The 23,703-nt window shown below is 41.6% G+C and overlaps 1 protein-coding gene across 1 annotated transcript; it reads right to left on the bottom strand.

The window, feature by feature from the left end:
- Nucleotides 1-481: 481 nt before the first annotated feature.
- On the bottom strand, nt 482-21,956 carry LOC132895116 (aurora kinase B-like). The gene is made up of 9 exons (XM_060935325.1): nt 21,657-21,956; nt 20,790-20,858; nt 15,899-16,172; nt 15,750-15,792; nt 13,125-13,316; nt 12,879-13,017; nt 2,273-2,421; nt 1,936-2,110; nt 482-1,195 (listed from the first exon to the last, which is right to left on the bottom strand). Exons 2-9 carry the CDS (start codon nt 20,853-20,855, stop codon nt 1,016-1,018), a joined length of 1,218 nt encoding a protein of 405 aa, XP_060791308.1. The 5' UTR covers nt 20,856-20,858; nt 21,657-21,956; the 3' UTR covers nt 482-1,015.
- Between the last annotated feature and the right edge of the window lie 1,747 nt (nt 21,957-23,703).

Raw genomic sequence — 23,703 nt, 5'->3', positions numbered from 1 at the left:
AAAAAACAAAAAGTTGTTTGTTTACACCTCTCGGTCTTTCAGACTGTCCAGCTAACTCCTTCTCCACCGCCTGCTCATCACAATAGCATTATAGAGCTCTAAATGGTGAAACTGTACTGAATAACTCCAGTTAAGGTGATTCTGTCTGAGCGATACAGAATCATGAATACAAAATACTGAGCAGTTCTCAACAAAACCACCATGAGATCATCTCCATTTAACTGGCCCATGATTTAAAGCCCTCCTGAATTGCGAGTCGGTTCCCAAGGTTCACATGAAAGAGTCATTTCAAGGAATCAACTCGCTTGTGAAGGTCACTAATAACAAGGAATATGAATCTTTTCAGGAATTTGAATCATTTGACTCGGCTCATCGAGTCGACTCCCAAACGGCTCACTGCCATTTCCCCCAAAAATTAAACCGTTTGACCAGCCACTTACACAGAAATCACATTTTTACCAAAACAACTATCCAACACACGAATATTCAACTATTTATTTCGCAATAAACAGTTATTTCAGTGTCGCTTTAAAGTAGTGATGATGGGAAACGTTTCATAATACAAAAAGCTTAACACAAGCTCACAAACCCACCAGCAAAAGCAGATCACATTCACATATTGCACTTTTCTAGAAAAGGAATTAATATTTCTGAAGGGCTGCAAACCGGCCACATGTTTATTACAGAACACTGCATACAATTACTCTGACTTCCCATTATCTATTGTCTGGAAAAGCTGTGAGCCTAAAAACTCAAATCAAATCACTACTTTTAAGAACTCCACGAACCTCCCTTATTGCAGGCAACATTTAAAAACAGATTTATTGTTTCAAGTAAGAACAGGTACATTTTCATAATTCTGAACAGGTAAATATTTACAGGAAGGAAGGAGGGAGGGAACGAGGGCAGGAGAAGGAAAAGTCATGTGCACATGAGGGAAAGTCAGCCAGGCTCAGGAACAACTGCCATCTCAGCATCTCAAATCCATAGTTTGTGTTGGAGCCACACAGCATGCTCACGGAGACTCTTTAGTGGCTCGAGTGAAAGTAGTCGGATTCTTGGTGGAGTTTTCCACAACCCAGTGATGAGTCAGGACTCCTTGGATGGGAAGTCGGTGCATCGGGTTGTGTTTCAACAGCCTGTTGATCAGATCTCTAGCACCCTCGCTCACGTGGGACGGATAACTGAACTCAACCTGCAAAAAGGGACGAAACAATCACATGAGGGAACAGGGTTTTTTGGGGGGGATTTAAGCAAAAAAAAAAAAAAAAAGGCGCGATGAAGCAAAGTTACTGAGACCACACCAAAGTTAATCATTTTATAAAAACCCAGCATATCCCAATGTGTTGCATTTCTTTTTACACAAATATGCCAACAATTACAATTCATTTATTAAAGAACATACTTTCATCCATTTACAGTTGCATTTAATTTTGTGGAACATCTGCATAACAAGTCATTTCCTGTGCTCACTTGTAAACAGTCGTATCCTCACCAGCACCTCTACTGTTGTTAACTTCCAAGAGAAATCTTATGTTAAAGAAACCGCAAAGTGTAAACTCCTGTCCTAAAGTTCTCACAAAATTTAGTTACACCTTTGTCTCTGACTGTTAGTGCCAGCACTGGAGACTCCCTCCATCAAATCTTACATAAACATCTCCTTACAACTAACTTCACAACTTTCTAACCAACCAGACTCAAGCGTTCAACCCCACTGTGGAATACAGGAAGTTGAACACCTTCTGACCAATCAGAATTCCACAGACCGTCTCAAATGCAGTTTGGTGATCAGAGCAGACCTTAAACTGATGCGCTACTAATCGTCTGGTTATTTTACACATGTGCTTGATTTCCTTGGGTATATAAAACATGTGCTTCAATCTGGTCTCAATTTCATTTTAACTCATGTTCCAAGTAGAATCTCCTCACGCTTACCCTGGAGATTTTACGGTACGTTTCTTCATGGCTCTTCGTCTCAAAAGGAGGATTCCCGACCAGAAACTCATAACAGAGAACACCCAGGCTCCAGAGGTCCACTTTCTCATCGTGGGTTTTGCCCTCGATCATCTCTGGAGGAAGATAGTCAAGCGTGCCGCATAGCGTAGACCTCCTGTCAAAAACGCACCAAAAGAATGAAGCCAGACATTTAGGAGAGTCTCAGCTTCAACATGTAATGCATTAAATCAGCAGGAATTTCTCAGTTGTGTGCCACAAACACTGGCGAGATGCATTTTGCCAGCATGTGCCATGATTGCTGGAATAAATAAAATACCTCGAGGATGGAGTGTGGACAGACCACCCAAAATCTGCAATCTTCAGTTCACCATTTGCTCCCAATAACAGATTCTCAGGTTTAATGTCTCGGTGAATGACTTTCTTTGAATGGCAGTAGTACAGAGCATCAGCGAGCTCCATTATATACTGCAACACACACACACACAACCCAACTTTAAAAATAATAAGGTCAACAACTAAGTTTAGTTAGACTCCATTTCATTGTACAACGCTTTAAACATTAGACGCTTCCATAAAAGCAGCTTTACAACGCGTAAGCACCACACCAGTGGCAAAACAACTCCAAGACGACAAAGAGGAACGAGGATTTCCGAGTGACACCAGACCAGTGTAGAAGAGAAAAGACAAACTGTAACGAGTGTTTACAGAGATGCCTACCCCAAATTTTGAATTTCAGTATTCTTGAAAACATTTTTCAGTATTTTGGAATGACTTTCAGTAACATTAATTTATGCACATTTCCATTATAAAGAGGTGTATATACCAATATGTTTGACATTTAAATTAAAAAGAACTGTTGTGTGAATTGAATAAACAAAATGCAAGCAGCCATCTCAACTGAATTTCCACTCAACAAAATTCTAGAGCAGTGATTCTCAAACTGTGGTACGCGTACCACTAGTGGTACGCGGGCTCCATTCTAGTGGTACGCCAAAGAATCACTTAATTAAATATAAATAAAATAAAATTAAAAAAAAAAAAAAAAAAAAACATGAAATACTATCTATAATATCCGAATGGATGAAAATATCTTATCAACCGATGACAAGAAAATGAAAGGAGATACAAATTAAGTTAATAATTTTAAAAAAAGTTTGCAAGTGCTTCTGGGTAGCCATACGTACGCATTCCCGCCGGTTCCGCTGACAGACGGTTATCCGCCATTGGTAGACTAGGCTGTGATGGGTAAAGGTGGAGGTGGCTTTGCTAATTATGACGAGTACGACAAAATTACTGTCGTGGCTTAAATCCGCGAATGGGAGCGTGGATCAGGAGAGAGGGAGAACTGAAGAGGACGTGTGTGAGCCGAGCGCAGATGCTAACGACGGTGGCAAAACCAGCCCCAGAACTGCTAGCAAACGGCAGAAACCAGTGAGGAGGAAGTATGACGAAAAATACATAAAACTGGGATTCATTTGGAGCGGGACAGAGGAGCTGCCCAGGCCGCAGTGCGTTATATGTGGCGACGTTCTGAGCAATGAGTCCATGAAACCATCGCATCTCAAACGGCATCTTACAACCAAACACGCAGCACTAAAGGACAAACCAATGGATTTTTTTTTTATGAAAACATGATGAACTGAAGCAGTCCAAGTCCACCATTCTGTCCTATGGTACACCCGTAACCAAAGCACAGGAAGCTTCATATCGTGCCAGCCTCCTGATCGCCAGAGCCGGTAAGCCGCACACAATCGGGGAACTGTTGTGTTTACCATTAGCCAAAGAGATGACAATATTAAATAAAACCTCCGCCTTGTTTTTAATGAATACTTAGGCCTACTACGCTACTGTATTTTAATGTTGGTCATTATGGTGGTACTTGGAGAGCAAAGTATTTTCTGAGGTGGTACTTGGTGAAAAAAGTTTGAGAACCACTGATCTAGAGCATACAATTATATCACATTTTTATAAATACAATAGTGTTCCCTGTTTGCAGACATTACGGTTGACTACCAATCATTGGTATTGAATGTAACTCCTCAAAAGTATTATATTATATTGCCTGGCAAAATGTTCTACCTGTTAACGGATTCTAATAAAATAAAAAAAAAAAATTCTTATTTCATGCCAAAGAGAGTCCGACATTGTTATCTTAATGTCCCAATATATAAATACTTCAGCATAATGCTTCAGAAGAGACACTGAATAAAATGACATTTATAATTGTATTTAAAACAGTGGAATGATCAATTTTTTGCCACAACCCCAACAGCACTAATCATAAAATTCTGTTTTTGATCATACTACATGTACATTTGCAACACTGAAAAGACTTTGAATTAAAGAAGTACAGCCAGTGTTTGATATTTCAGTGAATAAAAATCAGACATGTAAAAAGAAACTGAATAAGTTTAACTCACATTTCATGGCACTAATTGGCAAGTTCAACTCCAAGCACAGGTCAACCATCACCGCTTCAGCACGCGTCACGTTCCGTGTCTTTTCATCCACAGATTTCGTAAAAAACTGCTGGATACCCCCAGATTTACTTTCCGCCTGACTCGCCATTTCAGCATACTCCATATATGTTTGTTTGTTTTTTGTAGTTGACATGCCGCCTGCAGTCATCGCGACTACCATGAGTGATGTTAATGTCAGTTCTACACAGTTTGCAGTGCGCGTATCCATTGCCCTTTTGACTGGGTGTAATGCACGGCCATTCTACCGTATCGAAAATAGCGTGAGCAAATGTGCGGAATCTGCGCATGTCACACACAGCATGTGCTGTTGTCGTAAAAATAAATAGCCGTGAATCGCGCATGGATTGAAAAAGTCGCTTGGACATTTAAAAACAACTCACTGGAATTTAAGACTTTATAATAATTCCGTACAGAATAACACTGTTTGCCGTAACATCGTATTTACGTAACTTTTCCGTACAAAATACGGCCAATCCGTACTAGTAGGCATCTCTGGTGTTTAGACTCTAAACACTCGTCGGTTTAGAGGATCGTCAGCATGGACGTTTACAGACTCATCTCATTATCTCTAGCCACTCTATCCTGTTCTACAGGGTCACAGGCAAGCTGGAGCCTATCCCAGCTGACTACAGGCGAGAGGCAGGGTACACCCTGGACAAGTCGCCAGGTCATCACAGACTGTTTCAAGAAAAACATTTAAAATAAAATAAATAAATAAAATAAAATTCTCCAATTATAATTTCCTCATTATTACACTGCACCAGCCCATTATCTAAAAACCTGCATGTCTGCTTCGTGTTCAAACCAAAATGAAGAATAACTTGCAGTTTATCAGACCAACACCCATAAACGTCATTTTGCTTGAAGACAGTTTAATGATGTGCTGTCAAAACAACGCAGGGAAAATTATACTGCAGCACAATGTAACCAGTATAGTTGTAGATTCTTGTTTTGCCTATTAAGACAACTATTACTGGATGTTCCCACAGAAATGCAAGCTCACTGGTTTTACTGATTTGATTGCAATCAACACGAAGCACAACATACTTTTACCAAATACAGGTTTGGCACAATCACATGACCCCCATAGCAACGGTAACTAGTGCACCATGACAGGGGGCAGCTTGTAGAGTTTCATTCAGCAGAGTTAGTCCTTATTGATCGGTATTGGAAGGTTTTGTTGCGTTTTTTTTGGATGTGCAAAATCGCTTTGAGCGAAAAACACTTTAATTTAGCAAAAGTAATCAATCATAATTGGGGGGCACGCTTTCTAAATGTAGAAGGGAAAAACAGCTCACAAAACATTCAGCAGGCCTCGGTGTGGAACAGGGAGGTCAAAAACACTATGGTATACTCACTTCATTTCCACAAAGGTAAGAATAAAAATAACTTCAGAACTGCAGTGAGGTGTTCATTCTTATCCAGTGAAGTGAACACTAGTTTATGCTCATGAGACAAAGTGCAGCGAGGTGCTCAAGCTCATGTTCACTTCTCTGTATAAGAATGAGCACTTCACTGCACTTTGTTTGCAAGCCATTTTTCCATTCCATGTTTAGAAAAAGCTAGTTTCCCCCCCCACCTGATGAATTACTTTTGGCAAATTTAAAAACACTGATGTCTGTTTTGTTCAGAACAATTTGCACATCTGGGGCATTGTGGGCGTAAGGTAGATGTAGGACGTGTTTCGCACAGGCTCTGCTGGAATGTGACTTTTTTTTTTTTTTTACACACACATTACACTATTTGTTTTGCCAGCGTTAAGCTCTATTATTGCAGCCTTTCACTTTATGTAAACTTTTTTCGCTTGTGGGCACTCTATGATGGCAAGCCGTGGGAGAGGCGATGCTACTAAAGCAGGCTGCAGCAAGTCCCGGCTATCACCTCAACCACAATCCCCAGATCAGACAGATGCTAATGCCACCTTGTTGTTGAACATGAGGGAGGTGATGGATGAAGTGCGCTCGGACATCCTCAGTAAGTTTGAAACCACCATCTCGGCAGCAGTTAAAAGAGATTGTGGCGGCTTTGGAGCCCTTTGAGAACAGGCTCGCTTCATATGGCGAAGCGATCGTGGACCTTGAGCGCTCGGCGAATGCTAACGACAGGGAGCTATCCGACCTCCGAGCTAATGTTAGCAAGCTAACCACCACTGTTGACTCCCTGTCAAAGTGTGAGGACCTGGAGAGTCGTTCAAGGTGGAATAATGTTCGCCTAGTGGGCCTGCCTGAGGGTCCTCGTCCCACCAAGTTCACGGCCCAGCTCCTACAAGACTTACTCGGTCTTGACAAACCTATGCTGGACCGGGCTCATCGCACTCTACGCTCCAAGCCTAAGGATGGCGAGCCCCCTCGTCCACTCATTATTCAGGTGAACCCTTTTCAAGCCCGGAACCAAATTCTGCGCCGAGCCGGAGAAGCTTCCCCTCTTTCCTACATGGGCAGGAGGATCTCAAGCTTTCCTGACTTCACCCTGGCGGTGGCTAAAAAGCAGGCCACCTTTGCTGCAGTAAGAAAGGAGCTCCATTCCTGCTATGCATCACTCTGCCCAGCGGACAGACCCACAGGTTTGAGGATCCGACATTGGCACTGAACTCCATTGAAAAGAATATTAGAAAGGGAGTCACCCTGGACACTATTTAGCCGACATGTTAACTTGCTGTGTTTTGCTGTCATTGCTGCTGGCCTTGAGGACTACATTTGCCCCTCACCAGGGTTGCCTTGGTTTCTTAATGTGTTCGGTGAGCTACAGTTCTGAGGTGACACGGATTTTGTTTTCTTGTTTACTCCTTGCTTTCTCAATTCTCCCTAACTTGGCTTATGGTGGCCATTTGATTGGAATACCTCAGGTAAAAACTGTAGCACCGTAGATGCCCTTTTGATTTATCACAATTGATTGTGAGATGCTGCAAGTCTTTTTTTTTGTTTGTCTCTTTTCTTCACATTATCGTTCGATAAGATTGTTTTATGTATCAATTTAATAGTCAGCTTTAGCTACCTGGCTTAATTCTTAGTACATTTATTACAGTGTAATTTCATGTCACGTTTCCAACGCCTGAGTAGTTGTAGTTCATTAGCTGTTTGGTATAGGTTTGCTTCAGAACTATAAGAGGTGTGACAGATTGGTTGCTTAAGGGGGTATTTTGGGCGCATCTCGTTTGGGGGGGATGCTTCTGCTAAAGTTCGTGTGGGTGGGAAGGGAAAGGTATGTGCGTGTTTTGTTTCTGTTTTTCTTCCTTTCTTTGTTTTACGTCAAATTTTTGCTTTCAGTTTTGCTTCAGATCATCACTATTACATAATACTATTGTTACCTAGCCATGATCCCATCTAATGTAACATCATCCTCCAGTGGGTGTGACATTAGATTCATGAGTTTTAACTGCAAAGGGCTCAATAATCCTATAAAACGAAGTAAGATACTGCACCATCTATCATCTTGGGACCCATGTAATTTTTTTTGCAAGAGACTCACCTCAAGGTCTCAGACCACTCTAAATTGAGGAGGGGATGGGTAGGTCAGGCTTACCATTCCTCATTTCAAGGCAAATCTAGGGGTGCAGCTATCTTGTTACATAAATCTGCTCCCTTTGTGCATTCAAGTACCATCTTTGACCCTAACGGTAGATTTGTTATAGTTGCTGGTCAGATTCATAACACCTGGGTGGTCTTGGCTAATATTCATGCTCCCAATTTTGACGATGATGCTTTCTTTAAATGCCTTTTTCTAACTCTCCCTGATTGGTCATCACACCACTTAATACTAGGTTGAGACTTTAATTGCTGGCTTGACCCTCAGCTGGACCGTTCCTCCCTCAGAGCTTGCACTCCATCGAAATCGGCTAAAGTAATCCAGTCCTTTATGGAGGAGTTTGCGGTCACCGACGTCTGGCGCTTTTGTAACCCTTCAAAGAGGGAATATTCATTTTTCTCTCATGTCCATCACACTTTCACCCACATTGACTTTTTTTTTTTTGGTTGATAGATTTCTCTCATCGGTATCTAATTGTAAATATGATGCTATTGTTATTTCTATGGATATTTGCATTAAGAGCTTTAATACGCGTGCGCCATGGCGTCTTAATACACGCCTTCTTTTAAATGAGGATTTTGTTAACTTTGTCTCACAACAAATTGACTTCTTTGAGAGCTTGAATAAAACACCCGATGTTTCTGCCTCAGTACTTTGGGAGGCCTTAAAGGCATACATCGGGGGGGGGATAATCTCCTATGCAGGATATGAGAAGAAACTCAAGAGGGAGAAATTAACTAAGCTGACACAATGCATATCTGAACTCGACAGGTTGTATGCTACTTACAAAACTCCAGAGCTATATAAAAAGAGCACCTCTGTCTACAGTCAGAATTCGATGCCCTAACGACACACCGTACCACTGAACAACTTCTACAAACGAGGTCCCAGTTCTATGAGCATGGAGATAAGGCTAGTAAATTGTTAGCACACCAATTACATCAGGCATCTACATCTCACCATATCCCTCAAATTCAGACTAATTCGCGCATCACCACTGAACCCATGGAAATTAATAATGTGCTTAAGGAATTTTATACGTCTCTCTATTCATCTGATAAAGATACCACTCCTGATTTTGACAGTTTCTTTGAAAATTTGGACATTCCCTCACTCGATCAACCAGCTGCGGAAGAGTTAGTGAGGCCAATTACTATTGCTGAACTTAATACAGCTGCATCATCTCTGCAAAGTGGGAAAAGCCCTGGGCCAGATGACTTTCCTTCTGAATTTTTCAAAAAGTTCTGGCACAAGCTTGCCCCTTTGTTATTGGATATGTTCAATGAATCATTTGAATCCGTCCGCCTTCCCCAAACTCTCAATCAAGCCTCCATTTCCCTTCTCCTAAAAAAAAAAAAAAAAAAAAAAAAGGCAAGGACCTGTTAGCCTGCACCTCTTATTGTCCAATAAGTTTATTGAATGTTGATTTTAAATTGTTATCCAAACCATTAGCATTACGCCTGGAATCCATCCTCCCTTCCATCATTTCCTTGGACCAAACGGGGTTCATTCGAAATAGGCACTCCTTCTCTAACCTTAGACGTTTGTTCAATGTACTTTACAATGTCTCCTCTTCTGACACCCACGAAGCGGTGATATCATTAGATGCCGAAAAGACATTTAACAGAGTTGAGTGGGATTACCTCTATGTCTTGGAGAAATTTGGTTTTAAGAATATAGTTTTATTTCATGGATTAAGTTGCTTTATTCAGCCCCACAAGCCTCAATCAGGACGAATAATATCCAATCAGAATATTTTCGCCTATATCGCTCTACTAGACAGGGTTGCCCTTTGAGCCCTCTATTATTCGCAATCGCTATTGAACCTCTCTCGATAGCCCTTCAGTCCAACCACCTTATTACAGGCATATTTAGAAAAGGATATTCAGCTGAGAGTTTCCCTTTATGCAGATGACCTACTTATTTTTATATCTATCTATCTATCTATCTATCTATCTATCTATCTATCTATCTATCTATCTATCTATCTATCTATCTATCTATCTTCCCGCTGCTCTTGCCACTCTTCATTCATTTGGTCAAATTTCTGGATATAAATTAAATTTAAACAAAAGCCAGACATTTCCCATTAACCCCGGTGCTAAGAAGCATCCCCTGGAAAACTTTCCCTTTAAAGTTGCTCAACATAGTTTTGTTGATCTTGGTATTCATGTTGCGCACAAATTTGAAGACCTCTACAAAGCTAACTTTGCCCCCCCATTGACCCGAATCCAGAAAGACTTTGAACGATGGTCTCTGCTTAATATGTCTTTGATTGCACGTGTCAACTCTGTTAACATGAATGTACTCCCAAGACTCTCCTACCTGTTCCAGTGCGTACCACTCTTCCTCCCTCAGTCTTTTTTCCATAAACTAGATAGCCTGATCTCTGAATTTATCTGGAACCAGAAGGTTCCTAGGCTGCGCAAACAATATTTGCAAAGGCCGAAGCCACTGGGAGGGCTGGCCCTGCCAAATTTTAGGTTCTATTATTGGGCCACCAATATCAGGATTCTTAAGCACTGGCTTCAATATGAGGCTTTTGATCCTCCCCCAGCATGGCTGGTTATGGAGGCAAGTTCAGCAAAACCAGTGACCTTGAAAGCCCTAGTGCACTCCCCTATCCACTCCTCCACTTTTCCCTACATCAAGAATGTGATTGTTAAGGCCTCACTTAGGATTTGGGTCCAGTTTAAGCACCACTTTGGTCTACAGACATTCTATTTATGCACCACTAGTGGCTAACCATGCTTTTCCTCCTTCCCTCATAGACAGTTTTCTTAAGGTGGACGAATCTTGGTATTCATAACTTCAAAGACCTGTACATTGATAATGTTTTTGCTTCTTTTCAGCAACTTTTACTTAAATTCTCACTTCCTAAGCAGCACTTCTTTAGATATTCACAAGTCCGCAGTTTTGTTCAGGGCACATTTCCTAGCTTTCCTAATTTACCCTCTGACTCTGCTTTGGATGGCTTCCTGATGCCAATTCCTACACTTAAAGGCTCTTTCTCATATCTATAATCAAATTAATCTTTTACGTTCAGAGCCCCTAGGCTTAATAAAGTCACTCTGGGAGGAGGACCTGGGGGTGGAGATATCAGAGGAAGTCTGGACAGAGATTTTCAGACGGGTACATAAATCTTTCATTTGCGCTAGACACAGTCTTATTCAGTGTAAAGTTGTACACCGTACCTATTACACTAAGGCTCGACTGGCTAAAATTTATGATGGTGTAATTCCAACTTGTGATAGGTGTAGCAATCTCCTGCAAACCTTATACATATGTTCTGGCATTGTCCATCTTTACATAATTATTGGGTTGAGATTTTTAATACCCTGTCAGAGGTAGTTGGGGAAAAAATAAAACCAAATTCTCTGAGTGCACTGTTTGGGGTTGCCCCCCCTTCCAAGTCCAAAAAGGATGTACTTGCTTTTGCTACCCAGAAGATTAATTGTAATTAATTGGAAGTCAACAATTCCGCCCAGTCACGCCCACTGGAATAGAGACGCCCTTTATTTTCTGAAGTTGGAGAAAATTAGACTGTCTTTGACTGGCTGCGCCAGTAAATTTGGGAAATTACGGGGCCCATTCTTTCAATTCGTTACGAGGACAGATCTTTCACTCGCCCGTGACTGACTGACACGACTGAGGCAGCTAAGAGAGGTGCCATTACTCTGACTTGGGATGTCTGTTGCTATGTTTATTGCTGTTTACTGTTACCTGACTGATGTGCCTGTCCCTTTTTTTTTGCTTTTTTCCTCCCTTTTTTTTGTTGTCTAAACAGAAAGAAAGTATACTTAACTCTTTGTAAATGTTTCAATACAATTGTATACATCTGCAAAACCCAATAAACAAAGTTTAAAAAAAAAAAAAAAAAAAAATTTGCACATCCAAAAATGCAGCAAAACCTTCCCATACTGATCAACAACAATTAACTTGTCTGAATGAAGCACTACAAGCATGCCTCCCATCATGGCAGCGTAGTTACCATTGCAAAACTTCTTGGAATGCCATATGTGCCATTGAGGACACCAAGTCCTTTTAAACTTGGCCCGAACGCCAGCCATCACCTTGCCTTTACATTACACCATTGTCAAATTCAGGACTCTGATTGGTCAGTGGTGGGGGAAATCAGTCCCCTGTGGGTCCATGTGGCTCCTGCTTGTAAATAAAATAGTTTTCTGATCCCATGTCCATACAGTAAATATCACATATATATTTACTCTATGAGGCAGTAGCCACAAAATGAAGCGTAATCCAAAAATGAACAATTCAAAACTCACAGAAGTAAAATATAGCAAGTGTCTGTACTTTATATTATTCTACTCTTACAGTTTTGGAAACTGAAACCTCTGAACCGAGGCTGACACACACACACTGTCGCCATGACCCAAACTCATTTCCTGGAAACGGTCTGGCGCTAGAGCTCAGCGGAACGCACTTTCCCTCTGTAATAAGCATAAACATGTCTCAAAGTGATTTTAGTCTAGTCCATTAATTTCCAAGGGTGAACCGAGCTGTATTCACTCACCGGCCATTTTAATCAGAACACGTGTATGCGCAGTGCACGATCGTCACACTTACCGTACATTCTTACAGCACGAGGATGTAGTGGCTAGCGCCTCTGAGACAGCAGACAAACAATTTTGACCTTTTTGGTGACCTTGACCAGATGACCATCAAAATGTTGGAGGTTCTATTTGAGACCAATGCCCATCTATCCTAAAACTTTCATGAAGATTGATCCAGACACTCTCGTAATATACAGCAGTTTCTTAAAAAAAAAAAAAAACGCCCCAAGACCGAAAACAATACCTCACCCTGCTTACTCCATAGCGGGTGAGGTAATAAACGTTCCTACTCTCAAATAGTAAATCAGGTCAGTTACAGACCGAACATGCTGCATGTTCTCACCGTAGCACTGCGCTGATCATCAAACGTCTTGCAGCGCTGCAGTTCTCCATACAGCTCTCCTTTAGGAGCAAACTCCAGGATGAGGTAGACTCGGGCGGAGTCGTGGAAGTAGCCGTACAGGCGCAGGATGTTGGGATGCCTATGAGGTGACAGGAAGGAGAGAGACAGACAGACAGACAGACAGACAGACTTTAGCTCACATCCTCAGTCAGTAGATCGAGTTGCAAAGAACCCACGCTCGCCTACCTGAGATGTGACTGGATCTCCACCTCTCTCCTCAGCTGGTGCACCACGCCAGCTTTCTCCAGCTGCTTCTTAAAAAGCACCTTCAGGGCCAGGATGAACTTGGTCTGTCTCTCTCTGGCCAAGTACACGCTTCCAAACTTGCCCTTCCCGAGAGCCCTGCCGATGTCAAAGTTCTCCAGAGTCCATGGCGTCCTGAAGCACAGGGAGAAGCAGACAGAGCTGAACCAAAAAAACAAAACCCAAACACTCAAATGCAGATGCTCTCAGGATGACGGCCATATATTGAGTCAAACACCTGATTGGCTTTAAATAAGTCTTGTTTGTGATGTGAATTTAACAGTCAAACTCCAACTATACATCACTGTTTTAAACTCCAAATCCCTTTTTACTCTCATTACCAAAGCCACATTAGCATTTGAGAGCACACACAGTCAGTAAAGGCAGGGAACACGAACTTGGTTGATATGTGAAATTTCGTAGTTAAAAAATATAAATAAATAAAAAAAACGTGTTCGAGAGGGCGGTTGCAGTGTATTAATTAGCAAGTGCTAAACCTTCTGCCAGGTGTTTGATTACAGCTTAGACAGTGGTGCTTGAAAGTTTGTGAACCCTTTAGAATTTTCTATATTTCTGCATAAATATGACCTAAAACATCATCAGATTTTCACACAAGTTCTAAAAGTAGATAAAGAGAACCCAGTTAAACAAATGAGACAAAAATATTATACTTGGTCATTTATTTATTGAGGAAAATGATCCAATATTACATATCTGCGAGTGGCAAAAGTATGTGAACCTCTAGGATTAATTTAAAGGTGAAATTAGAGTCAGGTGTTTTCAATCAATGGGATGACAATCAGGTGTGAGTGGGCAGCCTGTTTTATTTAAAGAACAAGGATCTATCAAAGTCTGATCTTCACAACACGTCCGTGGAAGTGCATCATGGCACGAACAAAGGAGATTTCTGAGGACCTCAGAAAAAGCGTTGTTGATGCTCATCAGGCCGGAAAAGGTTACAAAACCATCTCTAAAGAGTTTGGACTCCACCAATTCACAGTCAGACAGATTGTGTACAAATGGAGGAAATTCAAGACCATTGTTACCCTCCCCAGGAGTGGTCGACCAACAAAGATCACTCCAAGAGCAAGGCGTGTAATAGTCGGCGAGGTCACAAAGGACCCCAGGGTAACTTCTAAGCAACTGAAGGCCTCTCTCACATTGGCTAATGTTAATGTTCATGAGTTCACCATCAGGAGAACACTGAACAACAATGGTGTGCATGGCAGGGTTGCAAGGAGAAAGCCACTGTTCTCCAAAAAGAACATTGCTGCTCGTCTGCAGTTTACTAAAGATCACGTGGACAAGCCAGAAGGCTATTGGAAAAATGTTTTGTGGACGGATGAGACCAAAATGGAACTTTTTGATTTAAATGAGAAGCATTATGTTTGGAGAAAGGAAAACACTACATTCCAGCATAAGAACCTTATCCCATCTGTGAAACATGGTGGTGGTAGTATCATGGTTTGGGCCCGTTTTGCTGCATCTGGGCCAGGACGGCTTGCCATCATTGATGGAACAATGAATTCTGAATTATACCAGTGAATTCTAAAGGAAAATATCAGGACATCTGTCCATGAACTGAATCTCAAGAGAAGGTGGGTCATGCAGCAAGACAACGACCCTAAGCACACAAGTCGTTCTACCAAAGAACGGTTAAAGAAGAATAAAGTGAATGTTTTGGAATGGCCAAGTCAAAGTCCTGACCTTAATCCAATGGAAATGTTGTGGAAGGACCTGAAGCGAGCAGTTCATGTGAGGAAACCCACCAACATCCCAGAGTTGAAGCTGTTCTGTACGGAGGAACGGGCTAAAATTCCTCCAAGCCGGTGTGCAGGACTGATCAACAGTTACCGCAAACGTTTAGTTGCAGTTATTGCTGCACAAGGGGGTCACACCAGATACTGAAAGCAAAGGGTCACATACTTCTGCCACTCACATATGTAATATTGGATCATTTTCCTCAATAAATAAATGACTAAATATAATATTTTTGTCTCATTTGTTTAACTGGGTTCTCTTTATCTACTTTTAGGACTTGTGAGAAAATCTGATGTTTTAGGTCATATTTATGCAGAAATATAGAAAATTCTAAAGGGTTCACAAACGTTCAAGCACCACTGTAGCTCTGCACAGACAGATTGGCCCGTCCTCCATTTATACATTTTTCATCATTACTGATTGATTTAAAAGAATGCCAGTAATAGAACCTGACTGGTTTTCACTAAATGTTCTCAATGGCACTGTCCCCGACTTGGTGAACCAGCATGAGGATGTTTCTGGTTGAGACTCCAAAGCTCTTCTGCAAGTTACTCTAAATGAGGCCTTCTACTACATGCCATGAACATTATACAGATATGATCTAGTTGAGGTTTATTTTTGTTAGTGTTTGGTGTAAACTTGCACCCTCAGGATATGAATGTTTTCCCCAAATTTACAATATTTTCATAAAACCAGATTTCTTGTGTAAACCCTCATACAATGATTTATGAGTAAGTCTATTAATATGCAGCTTAACTAATGAGGCAGAGTGTGTGTGTGTGTGTGTGTTCAGGATGTATGACTTACTGCTCAGTGTTGGATGCCTTGGTTGTCTCATTGGCAGGTTTTGCTGGGGGGGAAGGAAGGAAGAAAGAAAAGGAAAAAAGTCAAGGCATTTAAAAAAAAAAAAAATTACAGCATCTTACAGTGAGCAGAAATAAAACATTAGTGCTTACAGTTCTCCTTATCCTGCTTGGGCTCTGTGGGTTCAACACACTCTGCGGCAGTGTGAGCAGGTATGGACTGACTCTCTGCTGGTTGGGGTTTGGGTTGAATCTGAGCAGGGTTAGTATTCTGCTCTCCGCTGCATGGGTTTGTCTGTTCACTCCGAGGCCTCGGGACACGCTGTGGACCCTGAGAAACACCAAGCACAGACGTGTGGCTCGGTGTCTGTGCCGGTTTATGGCAGCTCTGCGTCACGGGAACCCTCTTTGGCCTGTTGCTTAAAACCTGGAAGAAGGAACCCTGTTCAACACCAACACTGCACTCCAGGCCTCATGACTCACGTGTACAAGCTACAATTCACAAGTGGCCACTTGTTGTGCAACAAAGGTTTAACCAGCCATCATGAGCAGAGGGAATTAGATCATAATGCCTACTGGGTAAATTATGATTCTAAATGATTCCAGCTCATTAGATGACTAACAAACTGCATTTGAACAAAACAAATGCAGAAGCACGACAGATTAAAAATGAGCAAAAAGCAGTCAAGGCAGCATTATGACTCAGGTGTGCTGCCAGGTTTTATTGATATTCAAGATAAAATAAGTCACAAAACACTACACACACTTGAGGTGGTGAAAACGTTACTGTGGCCAATAAGTGGAGGCTTTCACATCATACAATGCTGATCACTAATCACAGGTCACCTTACAACAGTTACACTGACTTAATAGCTACAAAACACACACGTTTCACAGGGATGAGAATGGGACATTAAAAAAAAAAAACCTCTGAAATGTCTGCCAAGGGCACACATAATGCACGCAAAGCATGCATGGGGGGGGGGGGGGGGGGGGGGGGGAGTGCGCCTTTTATATATGAATGTTTTCAAATTCAATGATGGTTTAAAACGTTTATAAACTTTAAGATAACAAATCCCTACAGATTATTTTTATATATAATCTTAGTTTATAAACTTTTAAAAAATATATATAGTGGGGCGGCACGGTGGTGTAGTGGTTAGCACTGTCGCCTCACAGCAACCGTGGCCGGCGAGGGCCTTTCTGTGCGGAGTTTGCATGTTCTCCCCGTGTCCGCGTGGGTTTCCTCCGGGTGCTCCGGTTTCCCCCACAGTCCAAAGACATGCAGGTTAGGTTAACTGGTGACTCTAAATTGAGCGTAGGTGTGAATGTGAGTGTGAATGGTTGTCTGTGTCTATGTGTCAGCCCTGTGATGACCTGGCGACTTGTCCAGGGTGTACCCCGCCTTTCGCCCGTAGTCAGCTGGGATAGGCTCCAGCTTGCCTGCGACCCTGTAGAAGGATAAAGCGGCTAGAGATAATGAGATGAGATGTATATTGTGAGCGATAATGGAGGTAACCGTAACGATATATTAGATTCCTCCTGACTCTATCTTTGACAATTTAAGTAAAACGTACCTTTGTGCTTTTTTTGTTTTGATGTGCTCCTGGATGTTTCTAGCTCCTCTGTTTCCATAATTGATCACATCTGAGCACAGAATACACAGAACCTTTCCTGGCACGTCCACTTTTCAGATATGTTCCATCAGGCACGTCGTCACAGTTTGTGTCTCTATCTGCACGGTAACGCTACTATCGAGCCATGCCCATCGGAAGCAGTTCTTTATCCCATTCGATTTATTGATTTCCCTGGCATGATCCTCATTTTTGCGGTCCAAAACTTTTGCCATATTGGCGAAGTAACTTTGAAAACTAACCAAAATAACTAGAACTTAAGAAGTGATCAAAACCGTGTACGTATAGCTTGTTTCTCCGTGAATTTTAGAAGTGAGATGAAACTAGCGCCAAAACGTTGCCGGAAATCGTCGCAAGTTGTCGTTAGCATAAATATTGAAGAAAGCAATGACAATTTCCGTTATCACAGCTCCAACTAATTTTGCAATGAGCTTTGCCGAAACTTTCGGCAGGGATGAGAATGAAAAATATTTTAAAAGTCTGAAAAAAGCCAGAGGTTTGGGGGCTGCAAGCACCCAGCGGGGCCCAGGGGCAGAGCCCCGGTGGGGGCCCAGGGGGCGGGAGCTAATGATTTTTGGCTATTTTTTTTTTTACCCCAAAACCATTAATTTTATCAGCAAAAAGTTGCAATTTATTTGGAAATAAATTCCCCTTCTTGGTGGACTACCAGGTGAAAATGATTAATATGATACAAGAGACTTGTTTTTAATCAATTCACATTTGATGATTTCAAAAAATCAATGCACCTTTTAATATAAACGAGCTCTACAGTATTATATTTCTGCATTTTTGCTATTCATGTCTTTGAATACCCTAATCCTTTACAATGAAGTGCAAACCAGAAAAAAGTTCCGTCATATAATTCTCTGAAGCTTTCTTCTGATGTTATCATGGTAGCAGGAGGTCTTGCATATTAAGCAGGCAACATTCAACATCACTCATCACTTCCCTTTCAACTGTTGTGTGGACTAACTAGGTTTTATCTGGACAGGATGTTGTGTAATGTAATACATATACCATACGGTCAATCTGAAGATCAAGATGGTGATTTTGAATTAAAGAACAGGCATGTACAATTGGCATTACATATTGGAATTTTTTTTTTAATCAAAAACCAAGTTCATCTCGGCCTAAATAATTTGGGCAGACGCTCCCGCGCGGCACATACCAGCAATTCCCCCTGTCCCCCTAAGAAATGAGCAATAAATAGGAGAGTTATACACGGTATCATACCTAAAATTTTATCAGAAATATAGATATGATACTATGATTCTCCCCAACATGCTACATTAGATAAGCTAACCCCATTTATAAAAGATACACACATATGACGTGTATTTGATATATGTGATATATATGATGTATAGTCATACACTGTTACTTTACGGAAATCTTCAATAAGTTTGGTCTTTTCATGACAGCCTGTTGTAGACCTAAATATAATGCACATGAAATGACACTCCTCACCTCAACATGTCCTTTACAAATCATTTAAGCCACCATGGGCAATGCTGAAACCACTGCTGCAAACAGCACATCGCGCGAAACTGTCATTATTGTTTACCCTTATTAGGCAGGGAGATTCTTTTGTGTAATCTGAGCTGAAGTGGGTTTTGTATTTTTGTTTTTTGGGGCGCGCTCTCTCTCTCTCTGCCATGACGATCCTGTAGGCTGCACTGACTCAACTGAAAACTTCGGTCCTCAAGAAAAGGGATAAAAGCCCACCCATACTGAAAGCTGATTGGGTTACTCAGCAAAATAAGCCAATCAGGATGCTCTTTGTCTAGCATATGCTACATGAACAGGCACACGCGCAGTCTCTCTCGCACGCTCCGTCATATGCGCGGTGCAGACATTAATGTTTCGCGTGCACGCGCTTGCTCGCGATTCCGGGAGAGATTCTCCAATTTGCGGGCATCAGGGAGCCACTATCAATATGCGGGAGACTCCCGGAACTTCCGGGAGACTCGGGATGTCTGCATTATAAGGTGACCACAGATCGTTAACCATACACACACACCCCGAAAATTTCTCAACAGATTTACATCGATCTCAAAAACAATCATTTTGGTCTGAAAAAGTCGGAAATCCGCCAATTGGCGGAAAATTCTCATCCCTGCGAAAGATGCTGGCGGGCGGGCGGTCCACCTGCTTGTGCCACCACAAGCCTCACGCCGACCCCCGAAATTCTCAACGGATTTACACGTTTCACAAAAATGACATTTTCAGTGGGAAAAACTCAGAATTCCGCGGATCCGCGGAAAATTCTCATCTCTGTTTTCATCAAAAATAAGAAACAAGGTACAAGTGTGCATAAACAAGCATTTCACTGGGAAATACACCACTCGTATTTTTTCATCCAAGCTCCATCTAGGACATGGAGAACAAAAACCATGACAAATCTCTGTCACTTGTGATGAAATTGATAAATTGTTTTGATAAATTCAGGTACATTGAGAATGTGTCTATACAATAAAAAGAAAAAAAAAAGTCACACGTTGGCTCGAAGATAAAAAGTTTGTGTTGAAAAACTCACATTTGTCCTACGAAATACATCACGGATCTGAGTGACATTTAAATAATATCGGCTGGCTTTATGGGGTCTATCAGATATATTCCATTCAGCTACTCGTCTTCGACTTGTTCAGTATCACGCTCGCTGAATGGAATATATCTAATAGACCATGAAAAAAAGCCAGCCATTCTTCTTCTTAATAATAATAATAATAATAATAATAATAATAACAACAACAACAACAACACATTCCTTTCAGGTGTTCAACGCGTCTCTCTTTTTCAAAATTTCTCTCAAAATCTTCCGTATTTAAAGAAGCAAACCTAGCAGCCATGTTTGTTTACAAATTGTCCCAGTCGCTCGCTAGAGAGCAAGTTTTACATCTGACATGTGATGTCATGTTGTCTCGACAACCATGCAATATCGTAAACCATATTCAAAGCTCATTCTCCATTGGGTAGAGCGATGTAATACATGTAGGATAAGCGATATGCTAACAATATTGCATGCCATCAAACCAAATGAATGAAACCCGCTAGAAGGGAATAGAACATGTTTTTATTCCATCGAAAATGTTCTGTATAGATAATTCCCGATATTTCACTCTGATAACGTCACTCCCAGTGTTTTCCTACTGATTAGACACGCGTTGTTAAACTGTCGAACCAGTTAAAAATTTAAATTATTTTCATTAACTTGTGCATTTTTTGTGGACGTGTCCATATATTACTGTATATGGAACATTACACTGAAGATATTAAGTTTCTCATGTTGAAAATTTTTTCACTCATTCACAATTGAGCGAGACAAACATGTTCACCACTCGAAGATAAACTTCACAACCATGTAATATCCTCCCCTCACGCGCGCGCGCACACATACACACACACTTTACCTTTTCACTCTCTGCTTTCTGAATCTTCAGTTCCTTAGATGATCTAACCCTAGCAGCAAGATCCATTCCCTAAACAGAGGCAGAGAAGCATGCGGTCAGGAAATGCAACACAAACATTTTATTACATTTCTTTTTATGCAGCAAACACTCTTTATTCCATCATCCAAGCCAGCTGTGCAGTCTGGAATTTACCTCTGGAGCTCAGCATCAGATCTAAACAACGTGGAGCCACACTGAAGGACTCGTTACTATAGAAACGACAGCGCGCATTAACACAACCCTGTGATTCGCCTCACAGCCGGAACTACTTCTGACCAGACAGAACAGAGAATTCACAAGTGCTGTGATCTACATGCTTCATCACAAACACTGACTTTTAATCTTTTATATCTAAAATACTTTAATTGAACACATGAAAAAAGTGTGATAAGTAAACGTATTATAAATAATAGTAATTAAAAAAAACCCACCACATTAAATCATGCATTTACAGTCTCATTAGTCTGAAGATTATATTAGTTCTCGGCACCCCAACTAAATTTGTTATAGAAAACACTTTAATTAACTCATTAGCTGACGTGCTAGTTATCCAGCTACTTAATTACTTGCTTAAAAAAAAAAAAAGTGTTAACAGTGCGTTAGTGTCTAAACCCTAAATCAATGAAAATTCCCTACATAGGGTCACTAGGTACAACATAACTGAATGGCTTGTGCACCCTATATAGTGCACTTCATGCTCAACACGCAGCGATTTTCACACACAGCCAAAGAGTCATCGCTAGCAGCGAATAAACCGAACACGCATTTTAATACAAATCATTATCTGGTTAATATTTACAAATAACTTACATTATCTAAACTACTTACAGAGATTTAAATCTTCTTCAGCAGTTCAGAAGAACAGCGTCCAGCTTAAAACACTGTCTTGCTAGCTTGACCGGCTAACTGGCCAAGTTAGCAATAACGCTAAAGCTAACCCCAAATAAATAACTCGGATATAAAAAGGGACCGGTTACAAAAACAACATCAAACGCAGTCTAAAATATGAATCTATATGATTAATTTAAAAATGCTTATCTCCTATTAAAAGCGCTATTTGCCACATGCGGCGGTGAAGAGCGGAAAGCTGCGGCTGAAGGACGGCCTCGGAGCTGTTTAGGTTCAAATATCCCCCTTTTCAAGTCCTTTAACATTAGCACGGCTCTGATTGGTCAGAATGAGTCTCGACCACGGCTCTGATTGGCTGTGCTGGATTCTCTTCTCGTGACGAATGGAGCCTCAAGGAGAGTGCGGAAATGCTGAGAGCGCTTGTTAGCAGCTGGGTTGTGTTGCTCGGTTGCTCCAGAAGGAATTTTTAAACTAAATTAAAGTAAAGTTATTATTATAGCCTGTATATAATATGGTCCTCTTTGGCCCTCTCCATAAATGTGTACATTAGCCAATACCATTCCACCGAATCGGTGCCATTTCCGTCCCTAGAAAATTATATGTATAAATGCACGTAAAAATGTACTTTAAAATACATTTCCTTATTACGCAGAATGTCCTGCACATTGATCTGATTTCAAATTTAAGATATATAATTGTAAGGATTAATAAAAACTACCGAAAACACTGAAAAATGGCATGTGTTACCGGTCCCCGCACTCTATACTTAACTATGAAATATTATGATTAAAATCCTTCAGAAACTGTATTTCTTTTGCACTGTTGTGTGACTCCATATCCTATCCATGGTTTAAATATATTTTTTTCATAAGAAATCCACAATATCTTAGTTAAAATACACATTTTAGTCGTGTCCCTGGGTTTTCACTCAGTCCTGTTACCCAAACATATTACCCCATCTGACAAATTTGGAACATTCCATAAATCACATGCTCAACAGGAAGTTACATCAGTTGTGTCTTCTGAAGGCCATGGAAAGATCAAAAGTTAGTTCTCTCATTTACTTTTCTGTATATTTGATGATTTTTTTTAACTTTGACTGATAAGGTCAATGTCAACATACTGTCCTGTTACTTGTCTTTACACGGTAGGATATACCACAGCCACAGCACCTGGCAGGCGTTAAGGCCTGCTCCTTCTGTGTGGTGGCTAGCATAGAAGTCGCTCCCCTCAAACGTCTTCAACTAAAAGCAGAGCTTCACGACGAAGACCTGTAGACTTCACAGGGTTTTCAAGTGGGCACCCCACCTCACCGGTGTTTCGTCAACAAGCCCACGACACCTCAGTGGGGCTTGACAGCAGAACCAGCATCCTGGAACTGCTCCCTCTGTCATTCAGGAACCTGCCGTGCAACTCTGTCCCCCCTCTTCTCTGCCAGCCTGGCTTAGCCACCGGTCACTTCTCTTTAGCCACAGCCACCTGGATGCCTGTTCCGCCTGCTTTGAGATGCTGTTCACCAAGTTCTTACTGGTTACACCCCTAACCCCAAGCCGTCCTAGTGCTCTCCAAAAGGGACTGCCCTGGGAACCCCCTGGTTCCAGGTTCTCCACCCCCTCTGCTGGCTCTCTACAAGGAGGGGCTGGTACTTCCCCAGCTTGCGTTTGTGTGCCTCCTCAATCCTCTCCTCCCAGGGTACCGTTAGCTCTGTCAAGGCCACCTGTTTTGTTGCATGGGACCAGAGCACGATATCTGGTCGGAGGCTGGTGACAGCAATCTCTTCAGGAAACCTGAGTTACCTACCCAGGTCAACTCTCATTTCCCAGTCCTCTGCTGTGCCAAGAATACCTGCACACCTGTCCTCCCTGCCTGCCTTCTCCCCAGGCCTGAGAAAGCTGATGAAGCAGGGCCCTTTGTTGTGGGCCTTGGTTCTTTTCCGCTTCCTCTCCTTCTCCAGGCCATCTTCCAGTTGCGCCAGCACTTTATCATGGCGCCACCTAAACCTTTCCTCGGTCAGGCTTGCTTTGCA

The sequence above is a fragment of the Neoarius graeffei genome, chromosome 12 (genome assembly GCF_027579695.1).
Source record: "Neoarius graeffei isolate fNeoGra1 chromosome 12, fNeoGra1.pri, whole genome shotgun sequence".
In the NCBI taxonomy this organism is placed as follows: Eukaryota; Metazoa; Chordata; class Actinopteri; order Siluriformes; family Ariidae; genus Neoarius; species Neoarius graeffei.
The sequence above is the reverse complement of the archived record's forward strand: the minus strand, read 5'-3'. Positions and strand labels throughout refer to the sequence as shown.